A 17,865-nucleotide genomic window follows, 5' to 3' on the forward strand; every position below is an offset into this window, starting at 1 on the left:
TGAGCTGCAGGAGGCGGGGCCAAGCGGGAGAGCCGACAAATTGGGCATCTTTTTGGAGAACGCAGCGTGGAGCACGCAGAGTGAAGTGAAGCAGCCTAACTGGGTAAAGGGGGGCGGGGGCGAGGGCGGAGGGCCTGCTCAGGGAGGACGGTGAGGGGCCACTTGGGTGGAGGATTGCGGACCAGGCTGAAAGCGATGCCCAGGAGCCTGCATGATTTCTCCCTGGCCACCGCCGCGCCCTGAGCTGTGCGTGGGAAGTGCGCCACGTCTCCCGCCTGAATCCCCCCACTTGCGGCTCTAGGACTTCCTCAGAAGATTCGGCCCCCACAGCTGGCTTTACCTCTGAGAACCCCACCTCCCTTTTCCCCATACCATCCTTTTTTGAGCCCAAACCTTGGCAGCCAGCGACCAACTCTCTGTCCTGTCCTAGGTTGTCCCCACCCCCATCTCCTGTCCCATCTCTGCCAGGCTACTACCCTGACTTGTAGCCTCCACCCCTCCTCAGGAATTGACGATGTGGCGACCGTCACTTCTACTGCTGCTGTTGCTGCTCAGGCGCGGAGCCCACGGGAAGCCGTCCCCTGAAGCCGGCCCTCATGGCCAGGGGAGGGTGCACCAGGCAGCCCCCCTGAGCGAGGCCCCTCATGATGACGCTCACGGGAACTTCCAATATGACCATGAGGCTTTTCTGGGACGAGACGTGGCCAAGGAATTCGACCAACTCAGCCCAGAGGAAAGCCAAGCCCGTCTGGGGTAGGAAAGAGATGGAAGGGGAGGAGGATTCAAGGTTGTAATTTTAAAGACAGCGGTGGGAGGAGGCCTCAGTGAGAAGATATTCTTTGAGCCATGGGGGTATACGGGGGCATCACATTCTTGGCAGAGGAAACTGTAAGTGCAAAGGCCCTGAGGCAGGATTGAACCTGATGTGCCTGATAATGTCTGAGGATCAGTGAGGCCTAAGAGACTGGAAGAGAGAGAAAGGTAACAGGGGGTGGCAGAGAGACAACCAAGGGGTCAGGTCGGAGGGCCTTGGGACCACAGTGAAGATTGAAGTTTTTCTCTGAGTGAGATGAGTGCTCTGAGCAAAAGGAGGATGTGAGCTGCCCTCAGGTTGAACAGACTCCCCCCCAGGTTGCCATGCAGGAAACAGACTACAGGGAGCAAGAAGCAGGGAGCCCAGTGAGAAGGTGACTGCAATGGACCGGGAGGGAGACGAGAGACTAGGGGGACAGAGTCAAGGTGGGCATGGCGGCGGTGGCAGTCTGCTGGCTGGGATATTGTGCATGGATGGGGTCGGGAGAAGGAGGGATGGGGAGGAAGGGCAGTGACAGGCTAACACATTTGGGTCGCATTTACTACAGAGCTGGACACTGTTCTCAGTGCTTTCTGATGCTTAGCTCGTTGAATCCGCACATCCACGCTGTAGGGTAGATTCTATTATTTACCCCCGTTTTCCAGAGGTGGAAGCCGAGGCACAGAGAGGTGAAGTGACTTGCCAGCAGTCACACAGCCAGCAAGAGGAGGAGGCAGGATTTGAACCTAAATATCTGGTTCTAAAGCCCAACCTCTTTAACCACAGCTTCAAACCTTGGGGAGGGAGGGGGTCAGCGACCTGGGCAGGGCCCTCTCAAATTCGACCCTGGAGACTGGGTCTCGGGGGGGTGGGGGCTGGAGGAGGGCTTTGTGACAGTGAGAGGAAGGAGAGCTCTATGGAGGGTCTGTTAGCGGTAGGGGGGAAAGACACAGATCAATGGCAGGGCCTTGCTAGTGGAGAGGAAATGGACTGGGAGCCTATAGACGTGGCCTGAGAGAAGGGGCATGAGGTGTGGCCTAGAGGGGCTTGACCTGCGACGTGGAGGTGCACAGGATCAGGCTGGAGCACGGGGAGGAGAGGGTGGAAGCCGAGCCTGCGTTGCTGGGGCTGATGGCTTTAGGGCAAAGCCTGGTAACGGCTGGGAAAGCGGAAAGGGGCGAGTCGAGGTGTATCTCAGGGCTGCAGGGATAAGCGTCTGAAATTGACGCGCGCAGCCAGGTAGGGGGCGGGGCAGGGGCCCCTTGAGGGGTAGGTGGCCTGTAGACGCGCAGAGCCAGGGGGAGGGGCGCAGAGCCAGGGCGAGAGACCGGGAGAGGTCTGGAGCACATGGGGCCGTGGCAGTCGACGTTCAGAGCCAGTCTTGGGACGGGGCACATGCGGGCGAGGGGCACAGTGTGACTCCCCGTCCCCTGCCCCCAACCCCAAATCAAGGGCGAAACGGAGCACGTGCAAGGTTGACGGGTGGGGCCAGAGTGGAGGGCGGGACCTCGGGTTGCCCTAGGCCCCTCCCCCAAGCGGGCGTGGAGTGGACATCAGCGCCAGCCGGAGGCCCTCTGGGTCTGGGAAGGAGAGCACGTTATCACTCCGGGAGCTGAGCCTAGACGGAGGGGGCGGGGCCCCGGGTGGGCGGGGCCCATGATTGACAGGCGCCTTCCCCGCCCGGCGACTCGGGTACCACATTTTCAGCCGTCTGTGGGGGTGGGTCTCGAGAGCCTGGGAGAGGGCGGGGCCCGGGGCGGGGGGGGGGCCCGAGACTGAGGCGTGCCCGCCCCCGCTCTCGCAGGCGCATTGTGGACCGCATGGACCGCGCCGGGGACGGGGACGGCTGGGTATCGCTGGCCGAGCTCCGCGCATGGATCGCACACACGCAGCAGCGGCACATACGGGACTCAGTGAGCTCGGCCTGGAACACGTACGACACAGACCGAGACGGGCGTGTTGGTTGGGAGGAGCTGCGCAATGCCACCTACGGCCACTATGAGCCTGGTACGTGGCGAGACCGGACTCCTGCTCCCCACACACACCGTGACTGGGACCTTTTTGGCATCTTTATCTTGAGAACCTTAAGCCCGTTAACTAGATCCTTGGTATTTGACCTCTGACCCTTGGCCGGGACCGCTCGCTTCTAGAAAGGACCCCATCACCCTGAAACCCCCCCAGTTCCTGATCTCTGGCTTCTCATTCTGACACCCTTTGGGGAACTTTGGATCCCTGACAGGGACATCTACCTCCCAAGCCCTATCAGCATGACCCTTGACCTCTGACCTCTCATCCCGAGAACTCCAAAGCCACTTACTCTGGCTGACTCTCGATTCTCCCTCCCCTCCACCCCCGTGCCTCAGCCCTCGGCCCCAGCTCTTGTTCTCTCCCTCCTGGACCCTGACCCAAGCCTCCTCCAGCATCCGGTTGCTCATACACCCCCAGAGGGATCTTTCCACCCTCAGAGCTGATGCTGACCTTCCCCTGCCCACTGTCCCTGGCTCCCCAGGGTCCCCACGTGGGAACTCCTCACCCAGCAGCCTCACCCAGCCCTCTGTTTTGCTGCATTTTCTGCCCCAGCTAAATGGATCTTCTGCAGTTTCCCCTGAACTCACCCTGCTCTTCAAACCTCTACACTTCTATGCTCTGCTGTTCCTTGTGTTGAGAATGGCCTTCCTCTGCTCTCTGTCCAGCAAGCTGAGTCAGTATGCTGCACCAGTGCGTGACTTCAGGGCCCAATGGGCCAGTGTCAACTCAGAGTTCATCATTCCTGGCTGCATGACCTGGGGCAAGTGATTTCCTTTCTCTGAGAGCTGTTTTTCTCCTTCATCGAGTGAGGATGAATGAAAGCACTCACTTTGCTCACTCTTTGTGAGAGCTGATTGCAGTTTTGTAGATAAAGAGGTTAACACATCAGGAGGTCCCCCTGTGTCTCAGTGGTTAATGAATCGGACTAGGAACCATGAGGTTGCAGGTTTGATCCCTGGCCTCGCTCAGTGCATTAAGAATCTAGCACTGTCTTCAGCTGTGGTGTAGGTCACAGACGCAGCTTGGATCCCAAGTTGCTTTAGCTGTGGTGTAGGCCAGCAGCTTCGTCTCCAATTCAACCCCTAGCCTGGGAACCTCCATAGGCTGAAGGTGTGGCCCTAAAAAACAAAACAAAACAAAAAAACAAAAAACAAACAAACAAAAAAAAGCTTAGTACATCAGAAGCTCTCACTACAAGGTAGCTACTATTAATTATTATTCATTTGGTGGTGGTTTCCCTGCCCTGTACTCCCTTGAGTTCTTTCCCTTTGGCTTAAATCCCACCTCACAGGAGCCCTCCTCCCCCAGGTGAAGAATTTCACGACGTGGAGGATGCTGAGACCTACAAGAAGATGCTGGCTCGGGATGAGCGGCGTTTCCGGGTGGCTGACCAGGATGGGGACTCCATGGCCACTCGGGAGGAGCTGACGGCCTTCTTGCACCCGGAGGAGTTCCCGCACATGCGGGACATCGTGATCGCTGTGAGTGGGGCCCGAGGAGCCCTGCCGCCCACCTTCTTCCCGGGACCCAGGCGTCTGATGCCAGGGCTAGCCTCGTGGTGCTCACCTTTGGGGCTCCCGTCGCCTGGACCTCCCGCCCTTTCCCCAGGGACCCCAGATTAGTAGGGGGGCAACATCTCCCCTGGCCACCCCCCAAGCTCCCAGGGTGGTATGGCCTCCCCCTTTCTCTGCTCACATCTGGCATCCAGGTACCCAGCCTGCCTTTAGAAAACCATATCCCCCCGAGAGTGCCTTAGGGAGCCCCCATCTTGGCTGAATCCCAGGAAAACCCCAGCCCTCGACATGCGGTGTCCATGCTGAGGCCATTCCTGCTGGCTCCCCATCTTCTAGTCCTTTATAGGTTTTTTGCCAGCTCTGTCTCTATTCTAGAGTGAGAAGATTTTTTTTTTTTCTCTTGCTTCACTTGCAGCATGTGGAAGTTCCCAGGCCAGGGACTGAATCCAAGCTGCAGCTGTGACCTACACCCCAGCTGTGGCCACACAAGATCCTTAAGCCACTGCACCACAGCAGGAACTCAGAATGGGAGAATTTTTTTCTCCTCTCTTTTTTTCCCATTAGACATTAACTTCTAGAACTATTGTAGGTTCATAGCAAAATTGAGCAGAAGGTCCAGAGATTTCCCCTGTACCCCGTTCCTGTACACGCATCCCCCACGGTCAGCATCGCTCACAGGGGTTGCTGTACATGTCTTAGAGCAACAGGGGGACTGCACCTGTGTTACAGGCAATGGACCCACTGATGCATCATTATCACCCAAAGCCCATAGTTAACATTGGGGTTCACTCTTACAGAAGGACTTAGACCACCTCTACCATGCCTAACTTTCCACAAATTATTACTGTTATTATTATTATTATTATTATTATTATTATTATTATTTTCTAGGGCTGCATTTGCAGCATATGGAGGTTCCCAGGCTAGGGGTCGAATCAGAGCTACAGCTGCTGGCCAGCATCACAGCCACAGCAACACAGGATTCTAGCCGCATCTGCGACCTATGCTCATGGCAACGCCAAATCCTTAACCCACTGAGCAAGGCCAGGGATCGAACCTGCGTCCTCATGGATAGAAGTCAGATTTGTTCACCACTGAGCCATGATGGGAAGTCCAGTAACCCCTCTCTTATGTCTCCATTGCCAGAGCTTCTTTGAGAGTCCATGGCAAGCCTATTAGGATCCAGAGTTCTGAGGCCAGGAGACCTGCGTTCAAATCCCAGCCCTGCAGCTTCCTGGCTGTGTGTCCTTGGGCAAGTTACTTAACCTCTCTGGATCTGTAATTCTTCATCTGTAAAAACAGTGGTACTGATGGCGATCGCTACATCGAGGGTGGTTATAGGTTTTAGATGAATTAATACATTTAAAACTGTTCCCATGGTGGCTCAGCAGTGAACAAATCTGACTAGAATCCTTGAAGACACAGGTTCAATCCCTGGCCTTGCTCAGTGGGTTAAGGATCTGGCGTTGCCGTGAGCTGTGGTGTAGGTCGCAGGTGCAGCTTGGATCCTGTGTTGCTGTGGTGTAGGTGGGTAGCTGTAGCTCTGATGCAATCCTTAGCCTGGGAAACTCCATATGCCGCGGGTGTGGCCCTAAAAAAAGCAAAAAAGAAAAAAGTACTAAGAACCCGAAACTACTGGAGTTCTCGTTGTGGTGCAGTGGTTAACGAATCCAACTAGGAACCATGAGGTTGTGGGTTCCATTCCTGGCTTTGCTCAGTGGGTTAAGGATTGCAGATGCGGCTCGGATCTGGCATTGCTGTGGCTGTGGTGTAGGCTGGTAGCTACAGCTCCGATTGGACCCCTAACCTGGGAACTTCCATATGCCGCGGGGAAGCGGCCCTAGAAAAGGCAAAAAGACAAAAAACAAAAAACAAAAAAACCCGAAACTATCCATGAAGACGAGGTTTGATCCCTGGCTTCGCTCAGTGGGTTAAGGATCCAGCATTGCCTCAAGCTACAGCATAGGTCATGGACGTGGTTCAGATCTGGCATTGCTGTGGCTGTGGCTGTGGTTGGCTGTGGCTCTGGTTGGCTCGATTTGTATCCTAGCCTGGGAACTTCCATGTGCCACATCTGTGGCCCTAAAAAAATAAAGAAAAGATCCCCCCGGAACACCATGCTGATTGCTAAAAGCATCAGGGTCCAGCCTCTGCTGCTGAATGAAAAGAGGCTTCTGCCCTGGGACAGGGTCGCTGGAAGGTTGTCAGGGACCAGCCTGTGCATCATGGGAAACCTGGGTGGCCTGGCCCCCACCCACCGAGGACCCAGGGAAGCCTCCCAATTTCCTACATGCCCCCCAGGGAGTGGGATGCCCAGCTGCTCTACTGCCAGCCCAGAGCCACCTAGAGTGAGATTCCCAGAGGGAGGAGCCTAGGGATCCAGCCCCCTCAGGAGTCCTGACGTCACTTTGTTCCCAGGAGACCCTGGAGGATCTGGACAAGAACAAAGACGGCTACGTACAGGTGGAGGAGTACATTGGTGAGTGGGCCCCGGGTTCCTCCCCAGGATGCCTGCCCTCTCCCTGGCCTGGGTGGCGGCTGATGTGTATCAGCCATTAGAGCAAAGGCCCTCTGAAGTGCGGGCAGGGCGCCTGCCTGGGTCCGTTCAGCCAGCAAACATTTACTGAGCAGGTGCCTCTGCTGGGCCCAGCAAATCTTTATCAAACCCCTACCACATGCCAGGCCCTGGAGACATTGCTCAAGTCCCTTTCATGTGCCAGACAGAAAAAGCATTTATCGAACACCTACGGTGTGCCAGGGCCAGGGAACGTTTATTGAGCACCTACTGTATGTGGATGGTTGAGGAGAGAGCAGAGTCTCAAGGCCTAGGTCCCCTCCTGGGAGGGTCTGGAATTTCTACAGAATCGGGGTTCTGGTGCTGTGTTTGGTTGGGGTAGAACTTCAAGGAAATTGTCTTGAACCTGCCTGCATTTGCACAGCACACAGGGCGTCTCCTGTTATTCGGGATCTGGGGGCACCCTTGAGACACCCCCAGATTTCCCCCTTGGTCTGGCCTCTGTCCTTGTCCTCAGGGGGCGAAGAATTTGGTTGAAGAGAAGGCTCTTAATGGAAGTTTTTGGCATGTGAAAGCACTTCTCTGCAGAATGCTTTCGTGGAACAAACCCGCAAGCAAGACATTTTTAAGTGTCCTTTACTTTTTTATATCTTGGGGGAAGACAGAAATCTCTCTCATCTCTCTCTCTCTTTTTCGTAAGAAAGCATGGAGCACCACAGTTGAATAAGAGCAGTAGCTGATAAACACAGTCTCTTCCCACGGGCTAGACCCAGTTCTAAGTGGTTAACATCCTATAAATGCATTTCCTCCTCACAGCCACCCTGAGATGGGTATTATTAGCCCATTTGACAGATGAGGAAGCTGAGGCCCAGAGGGATAGATAGATACTTGCCTGAAGTGGAGCAGGATTTGTGTCCGGGCAGGCTGACCCCAGGGTCCCACGCTGACACCCAGGCTGCTGCCCTGCCTTCCCTGTGGGGGCTCTGGGGACATAGATGTGGGCAGGACACCAGGGTCCTCCCCCCACATTAATGTCATCACTGCTGAATGGTACAAGGAAGGCCACGGCGCAGTACTGACAGGGCACCATGGGCCGTGACCTGGACTGGGGGGTGGGTGTCAGAGGAGGCGGGCAAGGTGGTGCTCCTGGGACAGGACCAGAGCCAGCCTGCCTGCCCCCACCTGCCACCCCCAACCCTGTGACCAGGAACAAGCCCCTCACCCTCTCCGAGCCTCAGTTTCCTCATCTGTAAATGGGGATAATAGAGCGCCCACCAGGCAAGACCATGTATGGTCAATCCATTGCCCATCAGTGGGTGCATGGCTAAGTATCGAAAGGGGATCCGTCTGGAGTTACCGTTGTGGTGCAGTGGTTAACGAATCTGACTAGGAACCATGAGGTTGCGGGTTCGATCCCTGGCCTTGCTCAGTGGGTTAAGGATCCGCGTTGCCGTGAGCTGTGGTGTATGTAGGTTGCGGACTCGGCTCGGATCCTGCGTTGCTGTGGCTCTAGTGTAGGCCGGTGGCTACGGCTCTGATTCGACCCCTAACCTGGGAACCTCCATATTCCATGAGAGCGGCCCAAGAAATGGCAGAAAAAAAAAAAAAAAAAAAAAAAAAAAGACAAAAGGGTGTCTGTCCGGAGTTCCCATCGTGGCTCACCAGAAACGAATCCAACTAGGAACCATGAGGTTGCAGATTCAATCTCTGGCCTCGCTCACTGGGTTAAAGACCCGGCGTTGCCATGAGCTATGGTGTAGGTCGCAGACGTGGCTGGGATCTGGTATCGCTGTGGCTGTGGTGGAGGCCACATGTGGTGGAGGCCAATGGCTACAGCTCCGATTCGACCCCTAGCCTGGGAACCTCCATATGCCGTGGGTGTGGCCCTAAAAAGACAAAAAAATAGATTGCAGGTGGGGGGGTTCCCGTTGTGACTCAGCAGTAACAGCTCAACTGGTATCCACGATCTGGCGTGGCTGTGGCTGTGGCTGGCAGCGATAGTTCTGATTGGATGCCTAGCCAGGGAACGTCCATATGCCACGGGTGTGGCCCTAAAAAGCAAAAAAAAAAAAAAAAAAAAAGGGCAATCTCTTGACTGTTCTGGGCCCCCCCTTACTGCCCCCAGGAGAGGCAGGCATTCTGTCCTAATTATGGTGGCTTTGTCTCATATAAAAAGACTTGTCATAGTGTCTTCCCAATCTATCTGCAGGCCTCTAGAGTGAAGAGGTTTGCAAATATTTAGCTGAAATCTTGAGGGTTGTTCTGAGTGTGGTGAGCTATTCATAGCAAAGCTTTAAGGAGTTCCCTGGTGGCCCAGCAGTTAAGGATCCTGTGTTGTCCCTGCTGTGGCAATGGGTTCAGTCCCTGGCCTGGGAATTTCTGCAGGCCACAAGTGTGGCCAAACAAACACCCCCTGCACCGGCCCCAAAACCCAAAGTGTAGCTTTAGAGGCTCTCTTGTTATTTGGCCGGAAAAATCTTCATTCATCCTATGACCTGAAAACTGTGTTCGCCTCTTGGTGGGTGTCGAGCCAAAAGACAGAGAGACAGGAGTTCCCGTTGTGGCGCAGCAGAAACAAATTCGAGTAGGAACCATGAGGTTACAGATTCGATCCTTAGCTCAGTGGGCTAAGGATCTGGCATTGCCGTGAGCTGGGGTCGCAGACATGGCTTGTAGATGCTGACCCTCCCCACTCCAATTGGCTAAAGCTTGCCTCTGTTGACCTCTGTCCTCTGCCCCGGTTCTAAGCTGACTTCTCCTCTGGCCAAGTCCCTTCATGAATATGCATGTCCCTTTAGCTTTAAACTTCCCCAATTCTGCCTTTTGGGGAAAGATCCCTGGTGTTCTTACTTGCTGCAAGCAATAAAATACTTCCTTCTGTCAATTCTTTTTTTTTTTTTTTTTTTTTTTTTAAGGGCCGCACTCTCGGCATATAGAGGTTCCCAGGCTAGGGGTCCAATTGGAGCTACAGCTGCCGGCCTAGGGCCACAGCCACAGCCACAGCAACACTGGATCTGAGGCACATCTGCAACCTACACCACCGCTCACGGCAACGCCAGATCCCCGACACACTGAGCGAGGCCAGGGATCGACCCCACATCCTCATGGATACTAGTCAGATTCGTTTCCTCTGCGCCACAATGGGAACTCTGTTTTATTTCTGATCTAGGGTTTCTTCGCTGCTTCTCCTTGTTCCTCCCTCCCCTCCCTTCCCTGAAAATCGTTAACTCCTGAGCTCTGTTCAAGGACAAGCATTGCTGCCAGGCTTAGATCACAAAATGGCTTCTCTTATGTCAAGAAAGTCATTCCTCAAAAAAAAAAAAAAAAAAAAAAAAGTTCCCTGGTGGCCTAGCAGTTAAGGATCTGGCATTGGCATTGTCACTGCTATGGTTTGGGTCATTGCTGTGGGACAGGTTCCATCCCTTCTGTATGCCAAGGGCACAGCCAAAAAAAAAAAAAGGCCATTCATTCCTGGTTCCCTTTCTTGGGGACCCCCTACCCTGTCTGCTTACAATCCCTCCTTCCCGTGGACACCTACTGTGTGTCAGCACAGCCCATGAGGGTCGCACTGTTTCAGGCGTGTCTGAGTCAAAGTGCTGGTTGATTCAGTCCATCCAAGGTCAATGAGTCAACGAAGTCAGTTTCACGTGCAGAATAACCTACGTCGGGTTTTGTCATTAAAGCCCATTTAAACAGGAAACTGAGGCAAACAGAAAGTGAGGTGGGTGGCCCGAGGTCCTGGGGTTAGGGAGTGTCAGCGCCAGGCTGCGAAGCCCCGGAAACTGCCCCTGATGTCCCCCCTGCTCGCTGTCACCCCCCCCCCCAGCGGATCTGTACTCCCCGGAGCCTGGGGAGGAGGAGCCGGCCTGGGTGCAGACGGAGCGGGAGCAGTTCCGGGACTTCCGGGATCTGAACAAGGACGGGAAGCTGGACGGCAGTGAGGTCGGCCACTGGGTGCTGCCTCCCGCCCAGGACCAGCCGCTGGTGGAAGCCAACCACTTGCTGCACGAGAGTGACACGGACAAGGTGTGCGGACGGGCCCTTGGGGCGCTGGGGGTGATGCCGGCCCCGGGTGCAGAAGTGACCACAGCCTGCGCCGGGGGGCTTGGGGTGTCCGTGTTTGGCTAGAGAAAAAAGGGACAGAGATTGCACTGGCGGGGGGGGGAAAGGGGGAACAGAGACCCAGACGGAGGGGGCCGGGGACCCGGCAAGGGAGACAGAGACCCAGAGGGAGGGGTTGGGGACCCAGAGAGAAGGAACAGGGACCCGGGGGCAATCCTTAGGTTCAGGGAGGGCTCCCCCAGGCAGGCTCCCTTGTTGTCCTGACCTCTGACCCTTCCAGGACGGGCGTCTGAGCAAGGCCGAGATCCTGGGCAACTGGAACATGTTTGTGGGCAGCCAGGCCACCAACTATGGCGAGGACTTGACACGTCACCACGATGAGCTCTGAGCCCCAGGGCACCTGCTGCAGCCGCCTTGTCCCATGGGCTGAGCCAGGGAGGGGCCCCCAAGGCCAGGCCCCTTCCCATGGATGGAGACCCAGCCTGCGGCATCCCCCTGCCCCTGGGCTCTGGTGGACCCACCGAGTCAGCCTCTCTCCCTGAGACACCACAGCCCCTCGCAGCTCCCCCAGGGGTCACCCACTTCTCACTGGCAGAGTCTCCCAGCCCAGACCAAGGCCCCCATGCCAAGCTCTGCCTCCAAGAATCTCCACGAAGCCCCAGTTTGAAATCTGAGCCTGACCCCACGCAGACGAGAAGCACTGGCTGGGGGCCCTGAACTGGCCCTGTCCCCAGCCCTTGCACAAAGGACACCTCCTCCGCCAGGGAGGCAATAAAATCCGGTGCTGGGGCCTCATCTGTGTGCCTCTCTGAGGGGTGACAGGGGCCTTGGGGACTTCGACGGGGAGAGGAAGGTGCTGGGAGTTGGGGAGACCTGTGAGCTGAAGGAGGAGACGGGCATTTGCCCAGGGGGCTCTGGGCGCTGCGCAGGGTTTGAGGTCGTTCCTGGAGACAAAAAATAAAACCATCAGGCAGAAGCCCTAAATAGATATTTCTCCAAAGAAGACATCCAGATGGCCCGTAGGCACAGGAAAAAATGTTCAACATCACTAGTTATTAGAGAAAAGCGATCAAAACCGCAGTCAGCACCACCTCACACCACCGGCCAGAACATTAAAAAGTCGTTAAAAAGTCCACAAATACAGAGTTCCCATCGTGGCTCAGTGGAAACAGATCTGACTAGTATCCATGAGGACTCGGGTTTGATCCCTGGCCTCGCTCAGTGGGTTAGGGATCTGGTGTGGCCATGAGCTGTGGTGTAGGTCACCGATGCAGCTCGGATCCCACATTGCTGTGGCTGTGGTGTAGGCCAGTGGCTACAGCTCTGATTCGACCCCTAGCCTGGGAACCTCCATATGCCGCAGATGCGGCCTTAAAAGACAAATAAATAGACACACACAAAAAAAGAGGGATTTCCCATTGTGGCTCAGTGATGAACAAACCCAATTAGTATCCATGAGAACGTGGGTTTGATTCCTGGCTTTGCTCAGTGGGTTAGGGATCCGGTGTGGTCATGAGGGGTGGTGTGGATCACAGATACGGCTCAGATCTGGCCTCGCTGTGGCTGTGGTGTAGGCTGGCAGCTGCAGCAGCTCTGATTCAATCCGCAGCCTGGGAACTTCCAGATGCTGCGGGTGCAGTCCTAAAAAGACAGCAAACAAAACAGAAACAGACTCAAAAAAAAGGAAACAGAGTCACAAACACAGAAAACAAGCCTATGGTTACCAAAGGGGAAAGGTGAGAGAGAAATTAGGAGTTTGGGCTTAGCAGATACACACTACCGTATATAGAAGAGAGAAACAGCAAGATCCCACTGCACAGCACAGGGAACGATATTCGGTATCTTATGATAACATGTAATGGAAAATAATCTGAAAAAGAATATAGCTTTGATATGTCACAGGTGTGGCACTAAAAAAAAAAAAAAGCAAAAGAAAGGTGTGTATTCTATTCCATCACAACTTAACCCCTAAAGGGATGTTGCTTATAAGCTGAGTTATACACAATGGCCCATCTCCGGGCACCTGCCTTCCAGGTAATGGGCATTAAGCTAAAATACCTGAGTTTAGCCAAAGCTCCCAACCAGATCCACCTGTGAAGAGCTGCAGGTGGGAGAAAGGCTCACCTCCACCCCCAGCCTGGCGGGAACCAGGACGTCACCTCCTTCTGCCCCGCCCCTTAGTATAAAAGAAGCCTGGCTTCTCACTGGGGAGGGTGGTACGCAAGTCCATCCTCTTTCGAAATGACACCAATGTGCCTTGTCCCACCAATAATATCGGCCTGTCCTGGGGCGAGCAGTCCCGATTTTGCTGAAGCCAGCCAGAAGCCTCGCCCTCATTGGGGATTTTCAATTAAGGTTCGAAGGCCGGGATTATGATGTCTGGAGGCTCTTCCCTTTGAAGTGGCATCGGCCACCCCAGCACCTGGCAGCTAGAGCAAGACATTCATGTGGGAGCCGATGGGCATCTGCAGTAGGGTAAGTCACTCCGATGTGTTCAGCCGGACACTTTTCCTTCTGTGGGGGGCTTTTTTCCTCCAGAATAAGCCAGTTTGGAGTCGGGTGCCCTGTTGGAGAGTGGAAATAATTGCTGGACTTTTTCCCTCTGATTCATGAGCTGGTTCATTTGTTTCTCGTCGGATGCTGGCATTTTCGTGTGCTGTTGGTGTTTTGTCTGTCTTGCATTTCTACCTTTGAAAACTGGGGAGTGGAGTTCCTGCTGTGGCGCAGTGGGATCAGCAGGACCTGCAGCATAGGTTCGATTCCCCGGCACCGTGGGTTAAAGGATCGTTGTTGCCGAAGCCGCAGTGTAGATTGCAACTGTGACTTGCATCTGATCCCTGGCCTGGGTACTCCTTGTGCTGTGGGTCAGCCAAAAAAATACTTCCTCCCCAAAAAAAACAAAACCAAAACAACACAAAAAAGGGAATATTGTCAACTATCCCTAAAGAAAGTGCTCTTGGGCGCATTTTTGGTTTTAGGCTTCGTTTGTGTGGGTGTGAGTGCTATTGTTAGTGCCACAGGTGTGGTACATGGAAGTTCCCAGGCTAGGGGTCACATTGGAGCTACAGCTGCCGGCCTACACCACAGCCACAGCAATGCTGGATCCTTAACCCATAAAACATGGATCTTCATGGATACTAGTTGGGTTCATTACCGCTGAGCCACAGTGGGAACTCCTCGGGCACAGTTTGGATAAGTGATCTGATTATAGCTATGAACCCTTGCCTGAAGGGAAGCTATTTTATCATAACCATGTGTGGCTACAGTCCCTGTTGGGATCTATGCAAGGGGGTTAGGCAGGGTGACTCTGGGACCCTGCGTACCACGTCCCCCACCCTTGCTGTGTTAATTCCATCCCCTGCAGGCTGCTCTCTCAGGAGTCACGTTATGTGGGGGTTGAGTTGATGGTTCTTGAGATGTGAAAACCCAGGAGCAAACCTGAGGGTTTATTTAGGGTTTTCTGTTTGTTGCTTGGGTTCTTCGTTTTGCATTGTTTTGGTACCATTCCTTAATTTACAGACTAATTTCAAATTGTGGAAAGGGCCACACACAGACACACACAGAACACCTGAGCGTTTTTGTCTGAAAGCAGGACATTTCAAGGGAGAAGAGAAAGGCTCCACTTGGTCCTTCAAATCACCAAGAGTGGAGAGTTCTCTGATAGCCTAGAGGGTTGAGGATCCTGCGTTCTCACCGCTGTGGCTCTGATTGTGGCTATGCCGTGTAGGTTCAGTCCCTAGCCCAGGAATTCCCGCATACTGCCTATGTGGCAAAAAAGAAAAAAACAAAACCAAAACCAAAAAACCAAAAACCAAGAGAGAACCTGAAATAAACATTGCAACTCTCATTAAAAAAAAAAAAAAAAAAATCACTAAAAGTGGAGTTTCAACAGTGGCACAACGGGATAACTGGCTTTTTGGAAGCGTTGGGATGCAGGTTGGATCCCCAGCCTGGCACAATGGGTTAGGGAGCTGATGTTGCCACAGCTATGGCTTAGGTTGAGACTGTGGCTCAGAGCTGGTCCCTGACCCCGGAACTCCATATGCTGTGGGGTGGGGGGAAAAAAAATCCCCCAAAGCCCCATTCCAGAATTCAGCCCGGTTGGTGGATGCCAAGGCCAAAGGCATCTTTTTGCTGGTTAGAGATGCTCAATTGCTCTTTATGGTTTCGTGGTGGCTTCTGAATGGCTCTGTGGCTCTTGTGTGGAAGAACACGGAAGAGTGACAAAATTGTCCATGCGACCGCAGTTGTGCTCTTACGTCAGAGTGGGGAAATGTCAGATGGTTGTCATCTTTGTGGAAGAGAAACCCAAGGGAAATCTGTCACACAGGGAGTTCCTGTTGTGGTGCAACGGGATCAGAGGCATCTCTGCAGCCAGCGCCAGGACGCAGGTTCCATCCCCAGCCCAGCACAGCAGGTTAGAGGATCTGCCACTTGGGCAGGGGCAGTGTAGGTCGCAGTTGCAGTTGGGATCTGATCGGTGGTCCAGGAACGGTCTATGCTGAAGGGTGGCCAAAAAACCCCCCAAAACATGGTCATATAGAAAGAAAAGAATGGGGGTGAGGGGGACTCAACACAAAGGAACCTTCTCCACCACGGACTGGCAAACAGACTTTACTCAAATGCCTGGAGCTGGCGTGGCTGTGCCTGTGATATAGGCCGGCAGCTGTAGCTCCGATTGGACCCCTAGCCTGGGAACCTCTGTATGCCGCGGGTGCAGCCCTAAAGACAAAAAAATAAAAATAAAATAAATAAAAGGAATACGGCTAAAATATGTCGAGAGGTTAATTTAACTTCGGATAAGGCCTTGACAGTAGTAGTTTTGTTTCATCCAGAGATTATAATTGTTATCTGTGAGAGAGTTGGAATTTTAATTGAAGTATGACTGGAGGCTTTTAATTATGATGGCATACCGCCTCCTAGTGGATGAAGGCAAACTGGTTTAGGAAGGAGTAGAGCAAATTTGTAGCCTTCTGGGGAAGTGCACGTTTGAAAAAAATTTTTTCTGCAATAAAAATACTATAAACAGCAATAAACTATTTGAGCAGAAAAATTTATGATGACAAGCTGTCTGGCACGTGATCACGCTTAGTGCTTCTCCCCGCGAGTTTTTTTAAAAATAATCTTTTGCTCATTTTATTTTATTTTATAGATTTGCTTTTTAGGGCCACATCCTCAGCATATGGACATTCCCAGGCTAGGGGTCTAATCAGAGCTGTAGCCTTTGGCCTACACCACAGCCACAGCAAGGCGGAATCTGAGCTGTGTCTACCACCTACACCTCAGCTCACAGCAATGCCCGATCCTTAACCCACTGAGCAAGACCAGGGATCGAACCCACAACCTCATGGTTCCAAGTCAGATTCATTTTGGCTGCACCACGATGGGAACTCCTGCACATTTTAATTCCTGCCACGAGTTCCCGTGGGTTAAGGATCATGGCGTTGACGTGAGCTGTGGCATAGGTCACAGATGCAGCTCAGATCCTGTGTTGCTGTGGCTGTGGTGTAGGCTGGCGGCTACATCTCCGATTACACTCCTAGCCTGGGAACCTCCATGTGCTGAGATAGTGGCCCTAAAAAAGGCAGAAAGCCAAAAAAAAAAAAAAAAAAAAAAAAAAAAAAAAAAAAAAAAAAGACTACAATAAAAGAAAATAGTAGTTCCTGTCATGGTTCAGTGATTAACGAATCTGACTAGGAACCATGAGGTTGCAGGTTCGATCCCTGGCCTTGCTCAGTGGGTTAAGGATCTGGCGTTGCTATGGCTGTGGTGTAAGCTGGCGGCTACAGCTCTGATTAGACCTCTAGCCCGGGAACCTTCATGTGCCATGGGAGCGGCCCTAGAAAAAGCAAAAAAAAAAAGGAAAAAGAAAAATAAATAATAAAGTTTAAATTCAGATAAAGTCCACTCTTCTTGGTGTAGAGGTTTATGAATTTTGACAAATCAGAGTCATGCAACCCCCCCCACAAAATACAGAATAAGGTCCTACTATATAACAGAGAAAACTATATTCAGTATTCTGTGATCAACCATGATGGAAAAGAATATGAGAAAAATACAGATATATAACTGAATCACTTTGCTGTACAGCAGAAATTAACACAACATTGTAGGAGTCCCCTTTGCTGTGGGTTAAGGATGTGACAGTCACCGCAGTGGCTCAGGTTGCTATGGTGCCAAGGGTTTGATCCCTGGCCTGGGAACTTCCACCTGCTGCGGGTGTGGCCGAAAAATAAATAAAACACAACATTGTAAATCAACTATACTTCAATAAACTTAAAAAAATTACAAGCGTTCCCATTGTGGCACAGCAGAAACAAATCCAACTAGGAACCATGAGGTTGCGGGTTTGATCCCTGGCCTCGATCATTGCGTTGGAGATCAGGTGTTGCCGTGAGCTGTGGTGTGGGTTGCAGGAGCGGCTCAGATCCCACATTGCTGTGGCTGTGGTGTAGGCCAGTGGCTACAGCTCCAAATCAACCCCTAGCCTGAGAACCTCCGTGTGCTGTGGGTGTAGCCCTAAAAAGCAATAAATAAATAACAATCTCAAGAAGTATTTACAGTTGTCTGAAAGTACTGTCTGTGGGCTGGTCGAGGCTAGAGCCACTCGCAGGCATACCCCACCCAGGATAAGCCCCACCTAGACGTTTCTTGCTCTGAACTTTTAGCATCTAGGGAAGCTCTGCTGCGAAAAGGCAGAATCTGTCTCCACTTCCCGTCCCCTCCCACCTCCTGCTGCAGGTTAGGCTGCAGTTTGACTCTTGCCTCCTCTCCTCCCTCCCTTGAGACCTTAAAGGGAACCTGTCTCCTAGAGCCAAGATCTTGACGACGCCCTGCCCTCCCTGCAGTGTCTGTGAATTAGTGCCAGGTGGACATCCAGGATTTTCATTTTGCTGGTGTTACTCTTTTTTTGGCCGCCTCAAGGCACATGGAGTCCCCAGGCCAGAGATCAG

General features: G+C 53.0%; 1 protein-coding gene across 2 annotated transcripts; it reads left to right on the top strand.

Annotated features, from left to right (window-relative positions):
- The first annotated feature begins 55 nt into the window (after window positions 1-55).
- Window positions 56-11,707, top strand: RCN3 (reticulocalbin 3). 2 transcript variants are annotated; one of them, XM_013998651.3, is made up of 7 exons: window positions 56-246; window positions 506-753; window positions 2,598-2,800; window positions 4,130-4,302; window positions 6,754-6,814; window positions 10,677-10,876; window positions 11,193-11,707. In XM_013998651.3, exons 2-7 carry the CDS (start codon window positions 515-517, stop codon window positions 11,298-11,300), a joined length of 984 nt encoding a protein of 327 aa, XP_013854105.1. In that variant the 5' UTR covers window positions 56-246; window positions 506-514; the 3' UTR covers window positions 11,301-11,707. The 2 variants fall into 2 exon arrangements, with proteins under 2 accessions (XP_013854105.1, XP_003127376.1); XM_003127328.6 differs by having other exon boundaries at window positions 56-103.
- Window positions 11,708-17,865: the final 6,158 nt, after the last annotated feature.

Source organism: Sus scrofa, chromosome 6 (assembly GCF_054392235.1).
Source record: "Sus scrofa isolate SSC_HxYL_T2T_F1_AM1 chromosome 6, Sscrofa_HxYL_maternal_Yorkshire_Landrace_v2.0, whole genome shotgun sequence".
In the NCBI taxonomy this organism is placed as follows: Eukaryota; Metazoa; Chordata; class Mammalia; order Artiodactyla; family Suidae; genus Sus; species Sus scrofa.

Bases quoted from the DNA above. Each gene is read 5' to 3' on its own strand.
- RCN3 (XM_013998651.3), top strand. From the start codon at position 515: ATGTGGCGACCGTCACTTCTACTGCTGCTGTTGCTGCTCAGGCGCGGA. The intron at 754-2,597 runs GTAGGAAAGAGA...CCGCTCTCGCAG, and splicing joins GAAAGCCAAGCCCGTCTGGG to GCGCATTGTGGACCGCATGG. The intron at 2,801-4,129 runs GTACGTGGCGAG...CTCCTCCCCCAG, and splicing joins CTACGGCCACTATGAGCCTG to GTGAAGAATTTCACGACGTG.